The sequence below is a fragment of the Dasypus novemcinctus genome, chromosome 19, assembly GCF_030445035.2.
Source record: "Dasypus novemcinctus isolate mDasNov1 chromosome 19, mDasNov1.1.hap2, whole genome shotgun sequence".
Lineage (NCBI taxonomy): Eukaryota > Metazoa > Chordata > Mammalia > Cingulata > Dasypodidae > Dasypus > Dasypus novemcinctus.
In genome coordinates, this window is record NC_080691.1 from 70,740,085 (window position 1) to 70,758,562 (window position 18,478).

The 18,478-nt window shown below is 51.8% G+C and overlaps 1 protein-coding gene across 3 annotated transcripts in view; it reads right to left on the bottom strand.

Moving 5' to 3' along the window:
- Positions 1–823: 823 nt before the first annotated feature.
- CERS4 (ceramide synthase 4) overlaps positions 824–18,478 on the bottom strand; it is a 33,644-nt gene continuing 15,989 nt past the window's right edge. For 2 of the 3 annotated variants that reach the window (XM_004454674.5, XM_058281901.1), the window contains exons 2-11: positions 13,389–13,562; positions 9,824–9,941; positions 7,289–7,407; positions 7,129–7,186; positions 6,738–6,788; positions 6,333–6,425; positions 6,001–6,129; positions 5,169–5,275; positions 2,674–2,830; positions 824–2,585 (exon numbers count right to left, since the gene is read on the bottom strand). In XM_004454674.5, coding sequence (XP_004454731.2) covers positions 2,433–2,585; positions 2,674–2,830; positions 5,169–5,275; positions 6,001–6,129; positions 6,333–6,425; positions 6,738–6,788; positions 7,129–7,186; positions 7,289–7,407; positions 9,824–9,941; positions 13,389–13,561 — 1,158 coding nt within the window. In that variant the 5' untranslated portion in view covers position 13,562 and the 3' untranslated portion in view covers positions 824–2,432. Of the gene's footprint in view, positions 2,586–2,673; positions 2,831–4,992; positions 5,276–6,000; positions 6,130–6,332; positions 6,426–6,737; positions 6,789–7,128; positions 7,187–7,288; positions 7,408–9,823; positions 9,942–13,388; positions 13,563–18,478 lie in introns of all 3 variants that reach the window. The other variant, XM_004454673.4, reaches the window with a different exon arrangement.

Genomic DNA, 18,478 nt, shown 5'->3' on the forward strand with positions numbered 1-18,478 from the left:
TCAGAGTAAGAGGCTCAAAGAACTGAAGCCCAGTGAGAGGAGCCATATGCCTGAGAGCTGAACTCAGGAAGAAAGCAGAGCAGCCGAGGTTAAGAGGTCTGGTAAGAGACAAGCCCTCTGCTTGCAAAGATGGTATTCCTTGTCATGTGTGGTCACTAAAATCTCTGCTCCACTTTCTCAGTGGTGAGGCAATGACCCCACAGAGATTTCCTTAAATTCCTGGAGCCAAAAATTTAAAAAATTGTATTCTCTTGGTCTCCACAACTTGGCTCTGAGCTGGAGCACTGCTTCAACAGTAGACCAGGTTACTTAAGACTCTGCCTTAGTCGTCACCTCCTGCTTGCAGAGACCACAGACCTGCCAGAGGTGGAGCCTAGGGTCCTCTGAGCCCTTTTCTGGATATAGGCATTGCACTCTGTCTTTCCCAGTATAGGTAACAGCTCTTGCAAGCTCTTATTCTCCCAATAATCATCCTCCTTGGCTTTTGCACATTGCTTTTAAATGGTATTTATTAACGTAAAGAGTATCTGTCACTACACTTTCCACTTCAACAATAGAGGTGATGGTCACCATGAAAAAGACAGAAAACTACAGGTGTTGTAGAGGATGTGGAGAGATAGGAACACATATTCACTGTTGTGGGAAAGCAGAATGGGACAGTCACTGTGGAGGATGTTTGGCAGTTCCTAAGAAGTTGAATATAGATTTGCTGTGTGACCTGGCACTACTAGGTACATGCGCAGAATAACTGAGGGCAGTGACATGAACAGACATACAATCTGTATCTCCTCCTCCTCCCCCTCCAGATCAAAGGCCACATCACTGTTGTGAATTTTATTTTATTAAGGAAGTAATCCTATGGATAGATATGCATGTATTCCTAAACAATACATCATTTAGAGTTGCTTTTGAACTTTATAGAACGGTCAACAGTTTTACACGATGCTAAGTGGTTTTCTGAGGTGGTTATACCAATATATACTCTTCCCCCCAGCAACGTATGTGAGATTCCCGTTGATTGCCACCATCTCCAGCATTTGCTACTTTCCAATTAATTTTTGCCCAATGAATGGGTCTAAAATGGTATCTCTTGACCTTGGTCTGCATCATCATGATTGTTGGTAAAATTGAATTTCCTGCATGGCGCGTTCGTGGGGAACCTGCTTCTGGGTCGGGGTTTCGTACATAGCAGAGCAGCTCCTTCGCTGCGATCTATTGAAGTCAGCCTTTGACACAAGGGTTTGTAGAAAGAATTAAAAAAGAAAAAGGAAAAAGATTGAATTTCCGAAGTTTATCGGCTTCAGTGTTTTTTGTAAATGCCCATTGTGTGTTTTGCCCTCGTTTTATTAGGTTGCTTGTCCTTTACTTATTGATTTGTCAAAGTACTAGGAACACTGCCAGGTATAATCTTTAGGGATAAAGAGGAAACGCATTTGTACTTTTGCTAGATATTGCCCAATTCTCTCCACTGGCAATGAATGGAGGCATTTCCCTACAATCTCACCAACAGAGGGCGCTATCACTGTATTTTTGCCAGAACGGCAGGCAAGGACTGGTACGTCAGTGTGGTTTGCACTTGGCTTACATTGAGCGAAGCTGGTCAGCTTTTCATTTGTTGAAGGGTCATTTCCACTTCCCCTCTATGGACTGTCTAAACAACTTGTGGCTGGGATGCCTGGGGTATGGGACCCTGCCCCAGCCTCAACCTGGGCACATTACTGCAGAGCTCCTGAAGAGATGGAGCTGTAGGACGCTGTGGCAATGGACCCCCATCCTGTTTCACTGTCTCCAGGGAGACCCGGGAGCTATGAGGTTGTGGCTCCAGCTAACGAGTATCCTCTCAGCCTCTGGCCTTTATACTGACCTTGGGTGAAGGGCTTGACCTTTCCAAGCCTTGTCCGTGACCTCTCCGAGCCTCATCCTTGACTGCTCTGAGTCTTGTCCCTTCTCATCTGCTGGTCAAGGGCTGCCTTGAGGGCCTGTCTCAGGAGCTGGCTGACTCGCCTCGCGTGCTGCCTGCACCCTCTAGGAAGGGGCATGTGTCCATCCCTTCCTCAGTCCATGAACCCTGGGATGGCAGCGAGTGTCTTGCCAGTGGAGTGTACATCCTGGCTCACTTGGGGCCTCCCAGGATAGAGAAGGAACTGTGACAGGGACACGGGCTCTCAGGTGGACGGTTCAAGTTTTATTGGGTCCCGGCAGGCTGGGGCTTCCCATCATTCCCAGGCAGTAGCTGCCTGGAGGTGGCTCTGATCAGGGGCAGCGTCTACCTGCTACCCGCGGGGCTCTGTCCAGTTGCTGAAAGGTTTGGGGGTGGGGGGTGGGGAGAAGAGGGCTGGAAACAGATCATCAGCTCCCCCTCTTGAGGTGGGACACTCCCTGTCTCCGCGGAGCTGGCCCAAGGACCGCCCCTCACGGCCAGCCTCGGCTGGCTACGTGGCCGGCACGTGCCCGTTGGCCAGCTGCCTGGCTGCCCGGTTCCGGGGGCCCTCGGTGGGAGCTGCCCCATTCCTCAGACGCAGAGGCTCCTTGGCATCCTCGCCCGAGTCCAGCTCTTCCACGTCGCTGCGGACATCCTTCTCCATCTGGGGAACGGGGAGAGGGTCAGAGCCCAGGGCAGGGAGGAGGGGTGAGTCCCCTGTGACAGGGGCTCCAACCCTTGCCCGGCCATACCTGGCCCTTCTTTATGAAGTTGTAGACCATCTGCAGGATGAGGCAAGACCAGAATATGTGCAGCAGCTGCAGCAGTGCCAAGAGCGTGTTGAAGAAGTAGAAGCCGAAGAAGGGGCCCCTGCCGATGAGCGACTCGTAGTACGTGGTGTAGAGGATTCTGCCATGGGAAGGAGGGGGGGGAGGGGTCACCATCTGCTGGAGCCCTGCCAGCTACAACCCCAGCCCCAGAGACTCCTAACTTGCACAGCCTTCCCTGCTCCGGAACCTTCTTTGGTTCCCTACTGCCCCAGCCTGATAACTTTTCATCAGTCAGGCATTCAAGGTCCCCTCTCACCTGGCCATTATAAATTAGCAAAAGGACACAAGCTTGCTGATTTGGCCGTTCATGGCCATGACCCCGAGGAGACGCTCCATAGTCCAGCTACCCTTTTGGAAGGCTCTTTTGCATCTTCTCTTCTTTTTCTCTCCCCCATGAGCCTGGCCCCGGCAGGTGACCTGCCGCCCCATCTCACTGGGAAACCCCGAACCGGCAGAAGACATGGTTCCCGCGTGAGCCCCATTCCCAGCCCACCTTCCCTCTGGAGGCCCTGAGCAAACTGTCCTCGACCTCAGCTCCAGCCAGCCCTCCCCTCTGAGGACACGGCCACAGCAACTCAACCAGCTTCCTCCCTGGCCCACTCCCTGCTCTGATGGGCTCTTCACCACCCACCTGCCGGTTATTTCACATGCAAGAAAGCAGAAACAAAATCCAAACCCAAAAGCTCTTTTTTAGGACAACATTATATATCCTGCCATAACCCACTGAATAGGCTGGGGGAGAGTGTCACCTACAATGTACACTATAATCCATGTGGTGCAGCAGTGCTCCAAAATGTATTCACCAAATGCAATGAATGTGCCACAGTGATGAAAGAGGTTGTTGGTGTGAGAGGAGTGTAGGGGGGTGGGATATGGGGTATACGGGAACCTCTTATTTATATTTTTTAATGTAACATTTTTTGGTGATCTATGTATCTTTTAAAAAAAGGCAATTAAATAAATAAAAAAAATAAAAAAGGCAATTAAAAAAAAACAACCCAAAAAGCAAAACAAAAGCCCTGTTCGGCCCTCTCGTTACCACCTCATTTCTCTTCCTTTGAAACTCCTTGAAGAACCCCCCACAGGTTTTCCTCCCCACCTCCCCAGCTGCAGCAGTGGGACCATCCTTCTACTTCGCTCTCCTTCCTTGCTGGCTTTCAGGAACCCCGCACTGCCACCTCCCCAGCTCACAGCCCCTTCCTGTTTTCAGCACTGGCCTCTGTCCACACCCAGTCCCGGGGCGGGGGGGAGGCCCGGTCCAGTCTTCTGGCTACTGCAGACCCTGGCTGTGCACTGGCAAGTCCTATTATTTCATCTCCCCGGAATCCCAGACTGCCACACCCCTGCTGCCTCCTCTGCATCTCTACAGACCCAACCCAGCCCAGGCTGACCACCCCATCCCTGGAGAAACTCCCCTTGTGTGCTTGCTCCCATCTCAGTTAACATCGGCTCCATCTTCCTCAGATCCTCGCATCACCCCCTTAAATCCGCGCGTTTCGCTCCCCGCCTGGCCCAGCACAGCCGTCTCCACCCAAGTCCACCAGCTTCCATCCTCACCGCCCCCCAGTTTGTTTCTCTCGTGGTAGCCAGAGGGCGCCCGTGAGCACCTGAGTCAGGTGAGGCCTTCCATTGCCCGCAGCCCTCCATGGCTCCCACCTTACCCAGGAGGTAAAAGCCCAAGGCCTCCCCACGGCCCATCGAGGCCCTGTAACCTGCCCCGTCCCTGCCCCCGTCACCACCTACGGCTTGTCCCCTCTCCCCCTTGCTCCTTCTGCTTCAGCCACAGGCCTCCTCGCCTGCTCCTGGAGACCCCAGGCCCGGTTCCCTGCCTGAAACGCTCTTCCCCTGGAGCAGGACAATTATCTTTCTCACCTTTCACAAGTCTCTCTGTACAGGCACAGTTAGCGAGGTCTTTCCAAACACCCTAATTTTCACCACGCACCCACTTCCAGTGCCCTTTCCTACCTTATTCTTCCCTGGAGCAGGTTGCACTCCATGATGGTCTTGTACTTTACTTGCCTTATCTACCATCTGCCCTACCAGCACCCCACCTCGGTTCCACGAGCATGGGAGCTTCCTGCTCTCTCAGCTGAGACCCTACCATCCCTGGCACGGGGAAGAGTCACATTGGAGAGATGCGATAAGTATCTATTGGGCAAGGCCACTAGTGAGCTGGCGGCCCCTCCTCCTTGCTCTACGTCCCAGGCACACCGGGTAATGATGACTGGTCCAGTCTCTCACCTCTGAGCCTTTGTACATGCTGTGCCCTGTGTCAGGAACACCCGTTTCTGCCTCCCCCGGGGAGCCTCCCAGCCAGCAGCTCTCTGGGCAGCGCGGCCAGGGTCAGACAGGCCCCGGATCGAAGAGATACTTGGCTGCTCCCAATGCTCCCAGCCCCCAGGAGAGGGCAGACTCACCTGGTGGGGAAGAGAACAAGGCGAGTGTAGATGAAGACGAACGAGAAGAGAAGGAAGAGAGGGTCACAAATCCACCGGTGGTGTGTGTAGTTGAACATCTTACAGGCCTGGGGAAGGTACCAGAGAGACAGGCTCAGGCCGGGGAACCTGGCAGAAGGGGTGGGGCCTAATCGCCTGGAAAAGCTGGGGGGTTGTCAGCGGAGTGGTGGGGCAGGGAGAACCTTCATCTCTCGGGAGAGCTGAGCGGGGCGGGGCTCACCTCCAGGTTGGCTGAGGGCGGGGCTTCACCTCCCAGGCGAGCTGAGGGGTAGGGCTCACCTCCAGGCCAGCTAAGGGGCGGGACATCACCTCCAGGCGAGCTGAGGGGCGGGGCCTCACCTCCAGGCGAGCTGAGGGGCGGGGCCTCACCTCCCAGGCGAGCCGAGGGGCGGGGCCGAACTCCCAGGCGAGCCGAGGGGCGGGGCCGAACTCCCAGGCGAGCCGAGGGGCGGAGTCTCACCTCCAGGCGAGCCGAGGGGCGGGGCTCACCTCCAGGCCAGCTGAGGGGCGGGGCTCACCTTCCAGGCCAGCTGAGGGGCGGGGCTCACCTCCAGGCCAGCTGAGGGGCGGGGCTCACCTTCCAGGCCAGCTGAGGGGCGGGGCTCACCTCCAGGCCAGCTGAGGGGCGGGGCTCACCTTCCAGGCCAGCTGAAGGGCGGGGCTCACCTCCCAGGCCACCTGAGGATGGGGCCTCACTTCCCAGGCTAGCTGAGTGGGGCGGGGCCTTGTCCCGGGGCAGCAGGGAGGGCCCCGGAAGGGAAAGGGGCGGGGAAGTCAGCCGAGATTGGCCCACCTCCATCAGGACGTCGGAGCAATCGTGCAGCAGCATCACCAGAGACCCTATGCGCAGCAGGTTGGTGCAGTAGGAGAAGATGATCAGGGTGATGGCCACGAAGTGGTGCACCACCTGCTCCTTGAAATCCTGCGGGAGACGCGGGGGTGACGGCAGAGCCAGAGCTCAGCAGCTGAGGGGCTGGGATGGGACCAGGCCCAGGGCATGCCTCAGGCCGGAGGCATCAGGGGCATCTCAGGGTGGGGCTGGGAGGCTGTTCCCCCCATCCCAGCTCCCTGCTCACGGTTTAGGGATCAGGATGCTCCCTGGCGTGGCTCCTGAGCTGGCCTCACCTTGCGCTTGACGTCAAAGGGCAGCGTGATGACCAGTGAGATGTAGAAACTCAGCTCCAGGAGGTACCACCAGTACAATGTTGGCTTCAGGGGCTGCAGGGTGGGCAGAGCAGTTTGCTGTAGGGAGCAGAGGCTCCCAGGAAGATGGGGCCCCTGCTTGCCTAAAACAGGACTCCCTGGGATCCTGGCGAGAGCTCCCATCCCTGGAGGTAATCGAGGATAGCAGTTTTGTGGCAGCTCCTGCTCCAAGTTGCCAGACTCCTGGCCCCTCTGTGGCCCACAGGGGAGTCCAGCATGGGCCGGAGAGTGACACTTGGAGGGAAGTCAGGGTTCTGATGTCCAATTTTGGCTTTCTGTGACTGGAGGACCCACCCCACATCCTCTGAGCACCCTTTTGCTACTCACCTGGCCCGGGTAATTGTCCCAGCACATGGATGGCGTCCACAGCCATGACTCCTGTGGGGAAAGAACTATGAGGCTGCCCCACACTCAGAATCCCGCCCCTTGACTGAGGTCTGGGGGCTCCTGAGGAACCCCACAGCCCCTCAGGCACCGCTCTCAGGTAGTCCCACCTGCTCCTGCTTGGTCATACCTCTTCCTCTCCCTCATTCCCTGCAGGATCCCAGCCCACGGTCCTCAAAAGGTGCTGTGCTCTCTCTCCCTTCTGTACCTCTGCACACCCTTTTCTCTCTGCCTGCACCCCCGCCCACCCCCAGCCCCAGTCTGAGGCACAGGAGCTGCTTGCAAGAAAGGCAGAGGGGACGGGGGGGGGGGGGGGGCAGCCAGGTGCACTCACATGGTACAGGACTGCGAAGCCACCGATGGAGGAGCACAGATAGAACAAAAATCTCCAGCTGCAGACGGGGAGGGAGGCTGTGAGTCAGCTACCAAAAAGGGCAGGACGCCCCCAGCCCCAGCCTCTCCAGGCCTCCCCCTGCCCCCAGCCCTCTGCCCACCTGGCTTCACAGAACTTCTTGGACAGGCGGGGCCGGTCCTGGTTGCGGCGGTTGCGGAACCAGCGTTGGGTCTGCCGCAGCGTGAGGCCGCACTGGGTGGCCAGGAGGGCCAGCTGGGACTGGGGAGGGAGTAGTGGGGACCAGGGGTTATCGGGGTGGGTGGGTGGCTTCCTGCCCCTGCCCCAGGCCAGGTAGAACCCAGCCCTGCTCCATCCCGCAGCCCTTAGGAGGTTCACCAAATGGAGATGGGGGTGAGGGTCCAAGGGTGAGGTCCCCAGAACAGACAGGTCTTATCCTCCTGCCCAGGCCAGGGCAGAACCCAGCCCCATTCACAGGGCAGCCAGGATACTGATGGGGACTAGTATTAGGAAAGGGATTACGACTCAACAAAGTGGCAGACAACCCAATTTAAAAATAGGCCACGGCTGTGGAGTGGGTGGAGCTCAGTGGTTGAGTGCCTGCCTCGCATATACGAGGTCCCAGGTTCAATCCCCAGTGCCTCCTAAAAAAAAAAAAAGGGCCTAGGGCTAGAACACGTAGTTCCCCAAAGAAGATAGACAAACGGCCAATAGGCAGGAGAAAACATCCAGCATCCTTAGCTGTTAGGGAAATGTACATCAAAACCATGAGAGACCACTTCATATGCAGGAGGATGACTACTAAAATTTAAAAAAAAGGAAAATTAGTGTTGGCAAGATGTTGAGAAATCAGGACCCTTGGACACTGCTGGTAGGAATGTAAAATGGTGCAGCCGCTGTAGAAAACAGTTTGGCGATACCTTAAAAAGTTGAATTACCCTATGACCCACATGCAAATTTTCACAGCAGTACTATTCCTAATAGCCAAAGGGTGGAGCCAAGCCCAGTGTCCATCAACTGATGAATGGATAAAGAAAATATGGTCCCTCCTTTCAATGGAATGTTATTCAGCTGTGAAAATGAATACGTTCTGACACATGCTGCCACACGGAGGGAACTTGAAAACATGATGCTCAGTGCAATAAGCCAGACACAAAGAGTATGATTCTGCTTATATGACATACCTAAAATCAGAAAATTCATAGGGAGAGAAAGCAGATTAAAGATTACAAGGGAATGGGGATTTAATGCTTAATGAGTACAGGGTTTCTGTTTGGAGTCAAGAAAAAGCTTAGTAATGGGAGGTAGTGATGGTGGCATGGCATTGTGAATATAATGAATGCACTGCATTGTACACTTAAAAATGGTTAACCTGGGGGAGCGGATGTGGCTCAAGCAGTTAAGCACCCGCCTCCCGCATGGGAGGTCCCAGGTTTGATTCCTGATGCCTCTTAAAGAAAAAACAAATAGACAACTAGCAGACAACGAGTGAAAAACAAGGAGCAAAAATGAGCAAATAGACAAGGGAGCCATCTGGGGGGGGGGGGGGAATGGTTAATCTGGCAAATTTCATGAAATATATTGTAGCAGTTTGATAGTTTATGAATTCCTAAAATAGATATTGGATTATGCTTGTGAACTGGTTTCTTCCTCTGAGCATGTTATATTGTATTGGATTCAGAGGTTTCACTTTTACTTGATTAAATTATGGTCCAGGCTTTGACTGGGCCTCGCCCTTGATGGGCGGGGACTCACAGAGAAAAGTACATGCAGAACAGAGGAGTCATTGGAGTTTTGATTTTGGAGCCTGGGGAAGTAAACATACGGAGAAGAAGAAAAGTGAGAAGGCTCCATTAGACACAGCTGAGGCTCCGGGAAGAGACAAACCATTCGCCTGATAGTCTACAGCTGGCCTTGTGGAGAGAGAAGGAGCTGCTGAGCCTGGAGAGAATCGAGCCCAGGAAGGGAGCAACCCAGGAAGCCGGCACCCTGGCAGACGTTGGCAGCCATCTTGATCCAACACGTGGAAATAGACTTTGGTGAGGGAAGGAGTTTATGCTTTAGGTATTTGGGGTAGGTAAGCTCCTACCCCAAATAAATACCCTTTATAAAAACCAACAGATTTCTAGTATTTTGTACCAGCACCCCTTTGGCTGACTAATACATACGTGTGTGTGTGTGTGTGTGTATACACATAATTAAAAAGGTGGGGGCAGCATCCCATAGAGGCTTTCTTGCACCACCACTCCCCTCAAGGCAGGTGAGTCAGCTCTACTTGTGATGGGGATTCCTGGGGAGGGGGGAATCACAAGCCTCTCAGCTCTACAGAAGCTGTCCTGCCTCCCCCAGGGGAGGCAGACCCCTCTTTCCCTATGGATGGGAATGAGGGTGGGGAGGGTCACAGGACAACCTCTGCCTCACCCCCAACCAAAAGTCACACCTTCCACTCTTCCCAAGACAAGAGAGAAACCTGCTTCCACTCCCCGCCCCCCGCAGCCCCAGGGTCTTCCCATGGGGCAGCTGTGCCCACCGATGGGGACCCAGGAGGACTGGAGGGTTGAGGCACTGTGGGGGTGCTAGGGGCTGCCATGGGCTTCCTCTGCCCTAACACCTGGGCCTCACACCACCCCCAGGCCCTGGCCACACGGCAGCCGTGGCAGCTGAAGGGGCCTCTCACCTCCTTGGGTATCCGTCCTTGTATGTGGAAGTGCTTCTCCAGCACGGCGTTGGGCACCACTGGCTTTCTGACCTGATCGCGCAAGCCCAGCCACCAGCCCAGAGGCAGGCCGACAAACCTGGGTGCAGGGGAGAAGAGGCAGGCTTGGGGTGGGGGTTGGGGGGTGATGGCAGATGCTCCGGGGTGGGGGAGGGAACTGAGGCTCGGAGGGGACAAGTCACTGGCAGCCACTCAGGGACCGACAGGATGTGTAAGTCTTGGAATCTTTCTCCTCCACCCAAGCAGTAGATTCGGAAGCCCAGAGTCAAAAAGGGTCCAGGAAACTTCTGCTCCTGTTGGGACTCCAGAGGGCGGAGGCTGATGGCAGTACCAGACCAAACTCAAGCAAGGCGGCCGGACTGACCAGCCTTCAGGATGGGGGTGTGACGGCCAATTCTTGGGGGTACTCGGGGCCCTCTGTCCAATCCCAAACCAGGGACTAGGGTCTCCTCACTTCCTGTCGCATGTTGGCCTGGGTCCTGGTTTGCCCCCAGCAGGCTGGGGCTCCCCACAGGCACAGAGTCTGACCCCTCCAGCAGCTTCCCACTCAGGGGTGGGCATTGGGAGAAGACAGACCCTGGTCAGCCACCACCTTGCCCACAAGGGGGCGCCCTGAGGCCACGGGTTGGGACTATTTTTCATCTCCATCCCAGCATCACCTATCTTTTCAGGAAACTGAGGCCCAGAGCAGCCCAGCAAGCAACTCATTCCAGATTCCTTCATGATTTGGGGTGGGGGATGACACGACACAGATGTTAAGCACTTACTATCTGCCAAATGTGAGAGAAGTCCAAGTGATATGTTGGCTCATCTAACCTTTCTCTTGGCCGGATTGACAAACTGAGGTTCTCAGAGGTCAGAGACATTGCTGAAGTCACACAGTGTGTGGCAGTCCCCGGAGTCAAGCCCAGGATTCAACATTCCTTTAACAAAGACTAAAATCCTGGCCTGCCACATCTAGAAAACCTCTTGCCACTGTTCTTCTCCAGCACCCTTGGGATGTGATTTCAGTTAAATATGCAAACCTGGCATAGTCCCACTCCTGTCCCAACAGCCCCCAGGGAAGGCAGAGGCCTGCCCTCTGGGAGTCCTGGAGGCAAAGCCTCAGGCCCAGCTCACCTCCCTGCTGTGCAACCCACTTGCCCCCTCTGTACCTCAGAATCCCTCCACTTGTGTAAAATGGGGACCATACACCTCACTGGGCAGGTTGCATTGAGTGTTAAGTTTAGATGCATGAACTGCTTAGAGCAGAAAACCCAAATTCCACAAAAGTTCCCTGGACCTCAGGAGAGACAAAGCAAGATGTACCACACTCAGGTAGATTGCGGGGGCAGCTGAGAGCAGTGGGGAGCTGGGTAGTGGGTCTCAGGCAGGAGGGGCATCTGGAGAACCCAGTAGTACTCTGTGTGGCCGTGGGAAGGGCAAGACCACCTGGGATGAGGGGAGGGGCCCTAGGAAGGGCTCCCTGGGGACACTTATGCTGAGAAGGTCTAGGGCTAGGGGTTAGGGCTAGGGTTAAGGGTTAGTGTTAGGGTTAGGGGTTAGGGCTAGGGGTTAGGGTTAGGGCTAGGGCTAGGGTTAAGGGTTAGAGTTAGGGCCAGGGCCAGGGCTAGGGCTAGGGCTAGGGGTTAGAGCTAGGGATAAGGGTTAGTGTTAGGGTTAGGGCTAGGGCTAGGGGTTAAGATTAGGGTTATGGCTAGGGTCTAGGGTTAGGGCTAGGGTTAAGGTTTAGTGCTAAGGGCTAATGGTTAGCGGTTAGGATTTTAGGGCTAGGGCTAGGGTTAGGTTTCAGGGAGAGAATGTTGAACCACGTGCAGGCAGTGTACGAAGTAGAACAATTTACAGGACTGGGGAGGCAACTAGAGAGAAATCAGCTCAGGCATGGGATCCTGCCTGAAAGAGTGGAGTCATCACATGTAAAAGCTGGGACAGGCTGGGTCACATAGTGGTGGGGGTGGGAGGAACCTCCTACAGGAGCTGCAGGGGAAAAGTAAAGACCCCTAGGGGTGTAGCTTATCTCCCAGGAAACTGATGGGGTGGTGCCTCACCCCCCAGACTAAGACAGGTGGGGACTCACCTCTCAGAGTAGCTGTGGGGTGAGAGAAGAAAGACCATGCTCTCCTAGGAAACCCCGCTCTAGGCAGAGTCTGCGGTCCCAGGCAACAGGATTGAACATTCACGGGGTTTGACAACCAGGAGGTCCCTGGGACCTTGGGCCCGGGGCAGGTACTTAAGGAATGGGCACCAGCTGAAGTGGGCTGGGGGTGAATGGGGGGCACGAGGGGACCCAAGTGCAGACACACTCCTTCCTCTGGCTAGGAAGGGGAGAGAGGCGGGAAGGTGCCAGGAGCCTGGAGTGGGTTCAGGTGTCATGGGGGCAAGGGTGGGACACGGATTGTTTAAAATAGAGGGAGGGGGAGTTTTTGTGGCTCAAGCAGTTGAGCGCCTGCTTCCCACATGGGGGAGCCCAGGTTCGGTCCTGTGCGTCCTTAAAAAACAACAAAAAAACCCCAAAAAAGAAACAACAAGCAAACAAATGGAAAAACCAACTCAGGGGAGCTGAATCTGCTCAGTGGTTGAGCACCAACTTCCCACATACCAGGTCTTGGGTTCAATCCCTTACCCGGTACCTAAAAAACAAAAAACAAAACAAACAAAACAGAGGGAGGAGGCAGTACACTTCCGAGCAGGAGTTCCTTTGCACACTGATGGCTTCTGGCCTCCCCAAAGTGGGTATTTGTCCTCCAGGGCCCTGCCCCTCTTTAACAGATGCTGCAGTCAGATATCCGAGAAACCAGAGACCAAACGGATGTGGGCGGTGGCAGCTGGGGATGAGCTGAGGTGAGCACTTTTGTTCAAAGCCAGGTTCTACTGGGGACACATTAAGAGGACAAACCGCTGCACAAAAAGTTCATGGGATGTGGATAAACACGGGAAAACTACAATTGGTGTGACCTATAGACTGTGGCTAACAGCAATGCTATAATATTCTTGCATCAATGCCAAAGATGTCCTGTGTTGATGATGGAGGTGTGTGGAAAAAGTGTGCCACATATATGCTACGGACCATGGTTGGTGGTAATAGTCTGATGATATAGTCTCATAATCTGTAACAAATGTTCTACCACGGTGTGGTGTGTTGGTGAAGGGGTGTTGCATGGGAATTCTACATGTGTATGATTGTTTTGCAAGTTTGCAACCTCTGTAATAAAAATTTGTTTTTTAAAAATAGGGTGGTTTGGGGGAAAAATACACCAAATGTAAAATAGGGACTATAGTTAGTAATATTTTAATGACAGTCTTGCACAGTTTGTAACAAATGTTTCATAACAATGCAAAGTGTTGGTGGAGGTGTAATGTATGAGACCCCCGTGTGATGTTATGTATGTTTATTTTTTAAGTTCATAATCTTTATCATGCACTTATTGTTTATACATGTTCATGTATGAATGATATACTTCAATAAAAAGTGTATATTTAAAAAGTACATGGGAAGTGCATGCACACGACAGTGGGAGATGCTTACCTCTCGAAGGTGATTCGCCCGACCACCAGGGCCAGGGCCAGGGGCAGGGCTGCCAGCATGTCCCGAGGGTGGGCAAAGATGATGCCATCTCGGTCCTCGAGCTCCGCCCAGGAGTTGTTGGGAGGTAACCAGAACTTGTCCTGCCACAGCCACTCATTCAGGCTGGACCACATTCTGGAAAGCACATGTCCCAGTTAACGGAGAACTCTGTCTCTGGAATGGGGGGGCTCGAAGGCTTGGGACCCCCAGAGCTGGAGCAGGGAGGTGCTGGGGGCAGACCGGGCAGGGCTTGTGGTCTACGGGAAGGCATTTGGATGATTTCCCCCAATATTCCATTATGAAAAATTTCAAAGCTACAGAAAAGTTGCAAAAATTTTATAGCAAATACCTATATACCCACCTACCTCCTAACCATTTGCATTTTGCACCATTTGTTTTACATTACATCTGCCCGTCCACCCGTCCATCCATCCCTCCACTCGTCCATCCATTCCTCCACCCACCCTCTCTGTCCACCCTCCAGCCTATGCTACTTTTCTGGATGCATTTCAAAGTAAGTGGCAGACCATCAAGACACATCCCCTTTAAACATTTCAGCATGTGGATCATTAACTATGGTTCAATATTTGCTTGTGGTTTTGTTTCTTCTTCTAAGGCACAGTTATGCTTCTAAGTGAAATGCATAAATCATAAGTCCACATTTGCTGAGTTTTGACCTCATCCCCTATCATAAAAAAACAGGACCATTTCACACAAAGTTCCAACCAGCCCTTCCCAGTCATTCTCTACTTGCCCAAAGGTAATCTGTTTCAAAAATTTTTTTTCTCTTTGTAGATTAGTTTTATCTCTTCCTGAACTTCATATAAAAGGAACCATACACTGTATCTTCTTATAAATTAAAGATTAATTTAATGAATTTATTTCTCCCCACCCCCTTGTTGTGTACTTTGTCAGTTCATTGTGTGCTCATCTTCCTTTTAGGAGGCACTGGGAACTGAACCCGGGACCTCCTGGGTGGGAGGGAGGCACCTAATTGTTTGAGCCACCTCTGCTCCCTGCTTTGTTGGGTCTCTCATTATGTTTTCCTTCTTGTGTCTCTTGTGTCATCTTGTTGTATCAGCTTGCCATATCAGCCTGTCACGTCAGTTCGCTGTTTTGTTTGTCTTCTTTAGGAGGCACTGGAACCAAACCTGGGACCTCCGATGTGGTAGGTGGGAGCTCAATCGCTTGAGCCACATCTCCTTGCACTGTAGCTTTGCATCTGGCTTCTTTTGCTCTGCATGTTTTTGAGATCCACCCAAGTGGTCATGGTCTATAAGTAGCTTGTTTCTTTTTCACTGCTGAATTATATGGGCTGTATAAATATACCACAATTGGTTCATCATTTGCTTGTTGATTGGCAATGGGATGCTCCAGTTGTGGATAATTATCAACAAGGTTACTATGACCATTTGTGTACAAGACTTGTGTGAACAAAAATTTTCAATGACTCATTTAAATCATCTAAATCAGGTATGGGTGAGGCTGTGGGAATAAGCAAAAGTGGGCCACAATTCTCTCCTAGCTGTGAGCCTGTAAACAAGTCTGTGATTCCCCAAACAACAATGCTGTGGCAGGCATAGGGTAACAGTCACAGGCATTCCCATTCAAAACATGAGAAAACAGAAGGAAAAACCAAGTGGCCAGACCCAAGCAATTTCAACATCCTGCTGGGAAAACTCTATTTGGTTTTGAGGCCTGGGAATAATCCTCTGAGATTCTTTGCTCCACTTGATACAGAGCAAAAGTGGGCTCCTTCCTTCCAAGGCTTCTTTTTAAAAAAAAAGATTTATTTTCTTTATTTCTCTCTCCCCACCCCTCATTGTTTGCACTTGTTCTGTCTGCTCATCTTTAACAAAAATGGCACCAGGAGGCACCAGTAACTGAACCCGGGACCTCCGATAAAGGAAGGAGGCACCCAGTGGCTTAAGCCACCTTCGCTCCCCTCTTTGTGGTGTCTCTTATATTTTTTCTCGTGTCTCTTGTTGTGTTAGCTCGTCATGCCTCCTCACTGCTGCTCATTTTCTCTTAGGAGGTACCGGGAACCTCTGCTCCCTGTTTTGATGTGTCTCTCGCTTGTTGCGTCATCTTGTTGTATCAGTTTGCCGCACTGCCGGTCGAGCCAGCTTGCTGTCTTCTTTACAAGGTACTGGGAACCAAATCACGGACCTCCCATGTGGTAGGCAGGAGCCCAATCACCTGAACCACGTCTGCTTCCCCCAATGCATCTTTAAAGACAATTCTTTAGATACTGGGGTTTCAAAGTGAGAAAGAGTTTTATTGGTTGTGCAAGCAACAGAGCACAATGGCCTCATGGCCCAAACTGCTTCTCTGATCTGAAGAAATTCTAATTGTTTTATAACATCGGGGAGCCAATGAATAATTGGGGAGGAGCTGAACATACAAATTCATTAATAAACATTAAGGAGCTAAACAGGACAGACAGGGGTAGGGTAGCAAACAAGGGTTTGGGATAAGGGTATACAGAAGAAAGGTCAGTTACAAGGTTTTCCCATATGGATATTAAACAGAGGTGGGTGCACTGGTCACCATCCCATTAGTAAGTATACACAAAGATGAGGTGAAGTCTAGAGTAACCATAAGCAGCAGTAGGACCACACTAGCCTGCTTTGGTAATTTCAGGTATTAACCTTTTGCTATTTCATAATATAAAGGCATCTATATAATGATTTAATAATCATAATTATTTGTTAATTCCTAACCCTGAGTTACATATGCTCTGGGTCATCCTTTTCATGAAACGTTGCATGTGTCTGCCGCTGAGCAGTTTTGTCAGCCTGTTTCTTGCCGGTAGAATTTTGGGACTCTGCAGCATCCTTTCATTGTGTACTGTCCTGGTCCCTTGGGGTCCAAGCCAGTGGTGTTTCTGCTTATATAATATTCTCAAGAAACTTGTGGGTCTCCTAGGATGTCACAGGACAAAGGCTCCTCTGGTGATCTCTTCTAGGTAATTCCATCTCTAGTTTTGGTTTTCTGCTGCAATGGCTGAGAGGCTCTATCACATGTTTAATCTTTTCAAAGAGCCTCCTGTGTTGACTGCATTCTCTGACCTTTAGATCGTTCTGAGGTAATAGTAAAAGGCTGTCCAGCTACAACCTCAGTTTTTTTTCTAGAGCAAGTCTTCCTGACAGTGCATCTCATCATTTTAGCATCCTTTGCAACCTGGATAAGCTGGGAATTTCCCCCAAATATCACGTCCGGGTTCCTTTTTTGTTTAACAGTCCCATCCTCTATTTATCTCATTTCTCTTGCATTTTACTATAAGCAGTGAGACGACAACAGGCTGAACTTTCAACACTTTCTTTGTAAATCTCCTCAGCTAAATACCCAAGTTCCTCCTTTACAACTGCTTCAGACTGTCACACCTTGACTACAGAGATCTCAGCTCTGGAAGTCCTACTCTCTCTCCAACTGTCCTGTGTCCCTACCTCCTTCATTCTCTTGGATCATAAATAAGAGACATGAAGTAGGAGCCAAGAACAGGGTCTGGAGCCCTGAAGAATAGCCTGAGATGCAGCTCCAGCACTCACTGCCCCAGGAGCCTCAATTTCCTTCTCTGTTGGTAAGACAGATATCCTCTTAAAGTGTAGCCAAGTAGCCTAGAGACTGTATCTAGGTAGGGCCCGGCTACAGGAGGTCAGACACAGATATAACTGGGTGTCCTCAGCCAGCAAAACCCAGATTTCTCTTCTACCCTGTGATGGCTAATTTCATATGTCCACTTGTCCATGTTAGGATGTCCATTTATTTGGTCAAGCAAGCACTGGCCTGAACGTTACTATGAAGGTATTTTGTAGATGGAGTTACATCATTAGTGGATTGCATCTCTATCTGATTGCATCTACAACTAACAAAGGAGCTTGCCCTCAGCAATGAGGGGAGTTACCTCATCCAATTAACTGGAGATCTAAAAGCAGAACTGATTATTTCAGAAAGGAGAATTTCTGCCACTTCTTTAGCCAACCAGCCTCTTCCGGGAAATACAACTTCACCTTCATTAGAACTTCCAGTTTGCCGCCTGCCCTAGAGCCTGGACATGCGAAGTTTCAGAATCATGTTTTCCAAAGTTTCCAGCTTACAACCTGCCCTATGGAATTTGGACTTGCCATCCCCAGGTCATCTAAGCCAATTCCTATTATATGTACGTACATGTAGAGGTATGTGTATGTGTGTATGTATATGTGTATGTACATTCTGTCGATTGTTTCTCTAAAGAGCACTCTTCTGAGGGATGGGAAGGAATGAGGCTCAGGGCTACATTCCTTGTTGGCTTTCATTTTTTCTCTTTTGGACCCGGGTCCTTGGCTTATTCCCTGGGATTCTCTGCTTCCCTGGACCTCAGTTGCCCCATTTAAAAAATGGGTACAGGCAGATTCCCTAAAATTCCAGGAGGCTCTGCATCATCAAGGGGTCTTGGCGGTCACTGCGCAGTTTGTAAGCACTCCATGCTGGTGCTGCACCTGATTTCATTCCTGCCTCGCCGGTGACCTTATTTTGGGCAGGTACCCCAGCCTCTCCGTGCCTCGATTTCCTCATCCATGAATGGGGAATAACAGCCCCTTCCACCCACAAAGGCTGTCCTGGGGATTCTCTATGAAGTATGTGACAGGACGTGAGGCAGGTTAATACATGGAACAGAGGAAAGACCTGGCAGACTGGCAGAGAACATGGCTGGGAGACCCCTCCCTGGAAGCTCCTGAGGGGAAGGTGGCTAAAGAGCAAAGTGAGGGAAGTGGATGTGGCTTAAGAGATTGGGCTCCCGTCTACCATATGGGAGGTCCAGGGTATGACGCCCAAGGCCCCCTGGTGAGGGCAAGCTGGTCCACACAGCTGGGCCACACTGAGTGCTGGCCTGGGCAGAGTACTGCCCTGCACAGGAGTATGGGCCCATGCGGAGAGCTGGCACAGAAAGATGATGCAACAAAAAGAGACACGGAGGAGAGACAATAAGAGATGCTGAAGATCAGGGAGCTGAGGTGGTGCAAGAGAGTGATCGCCTCTCTCCTACCCCAGAAGGTCCCAGGATCGGT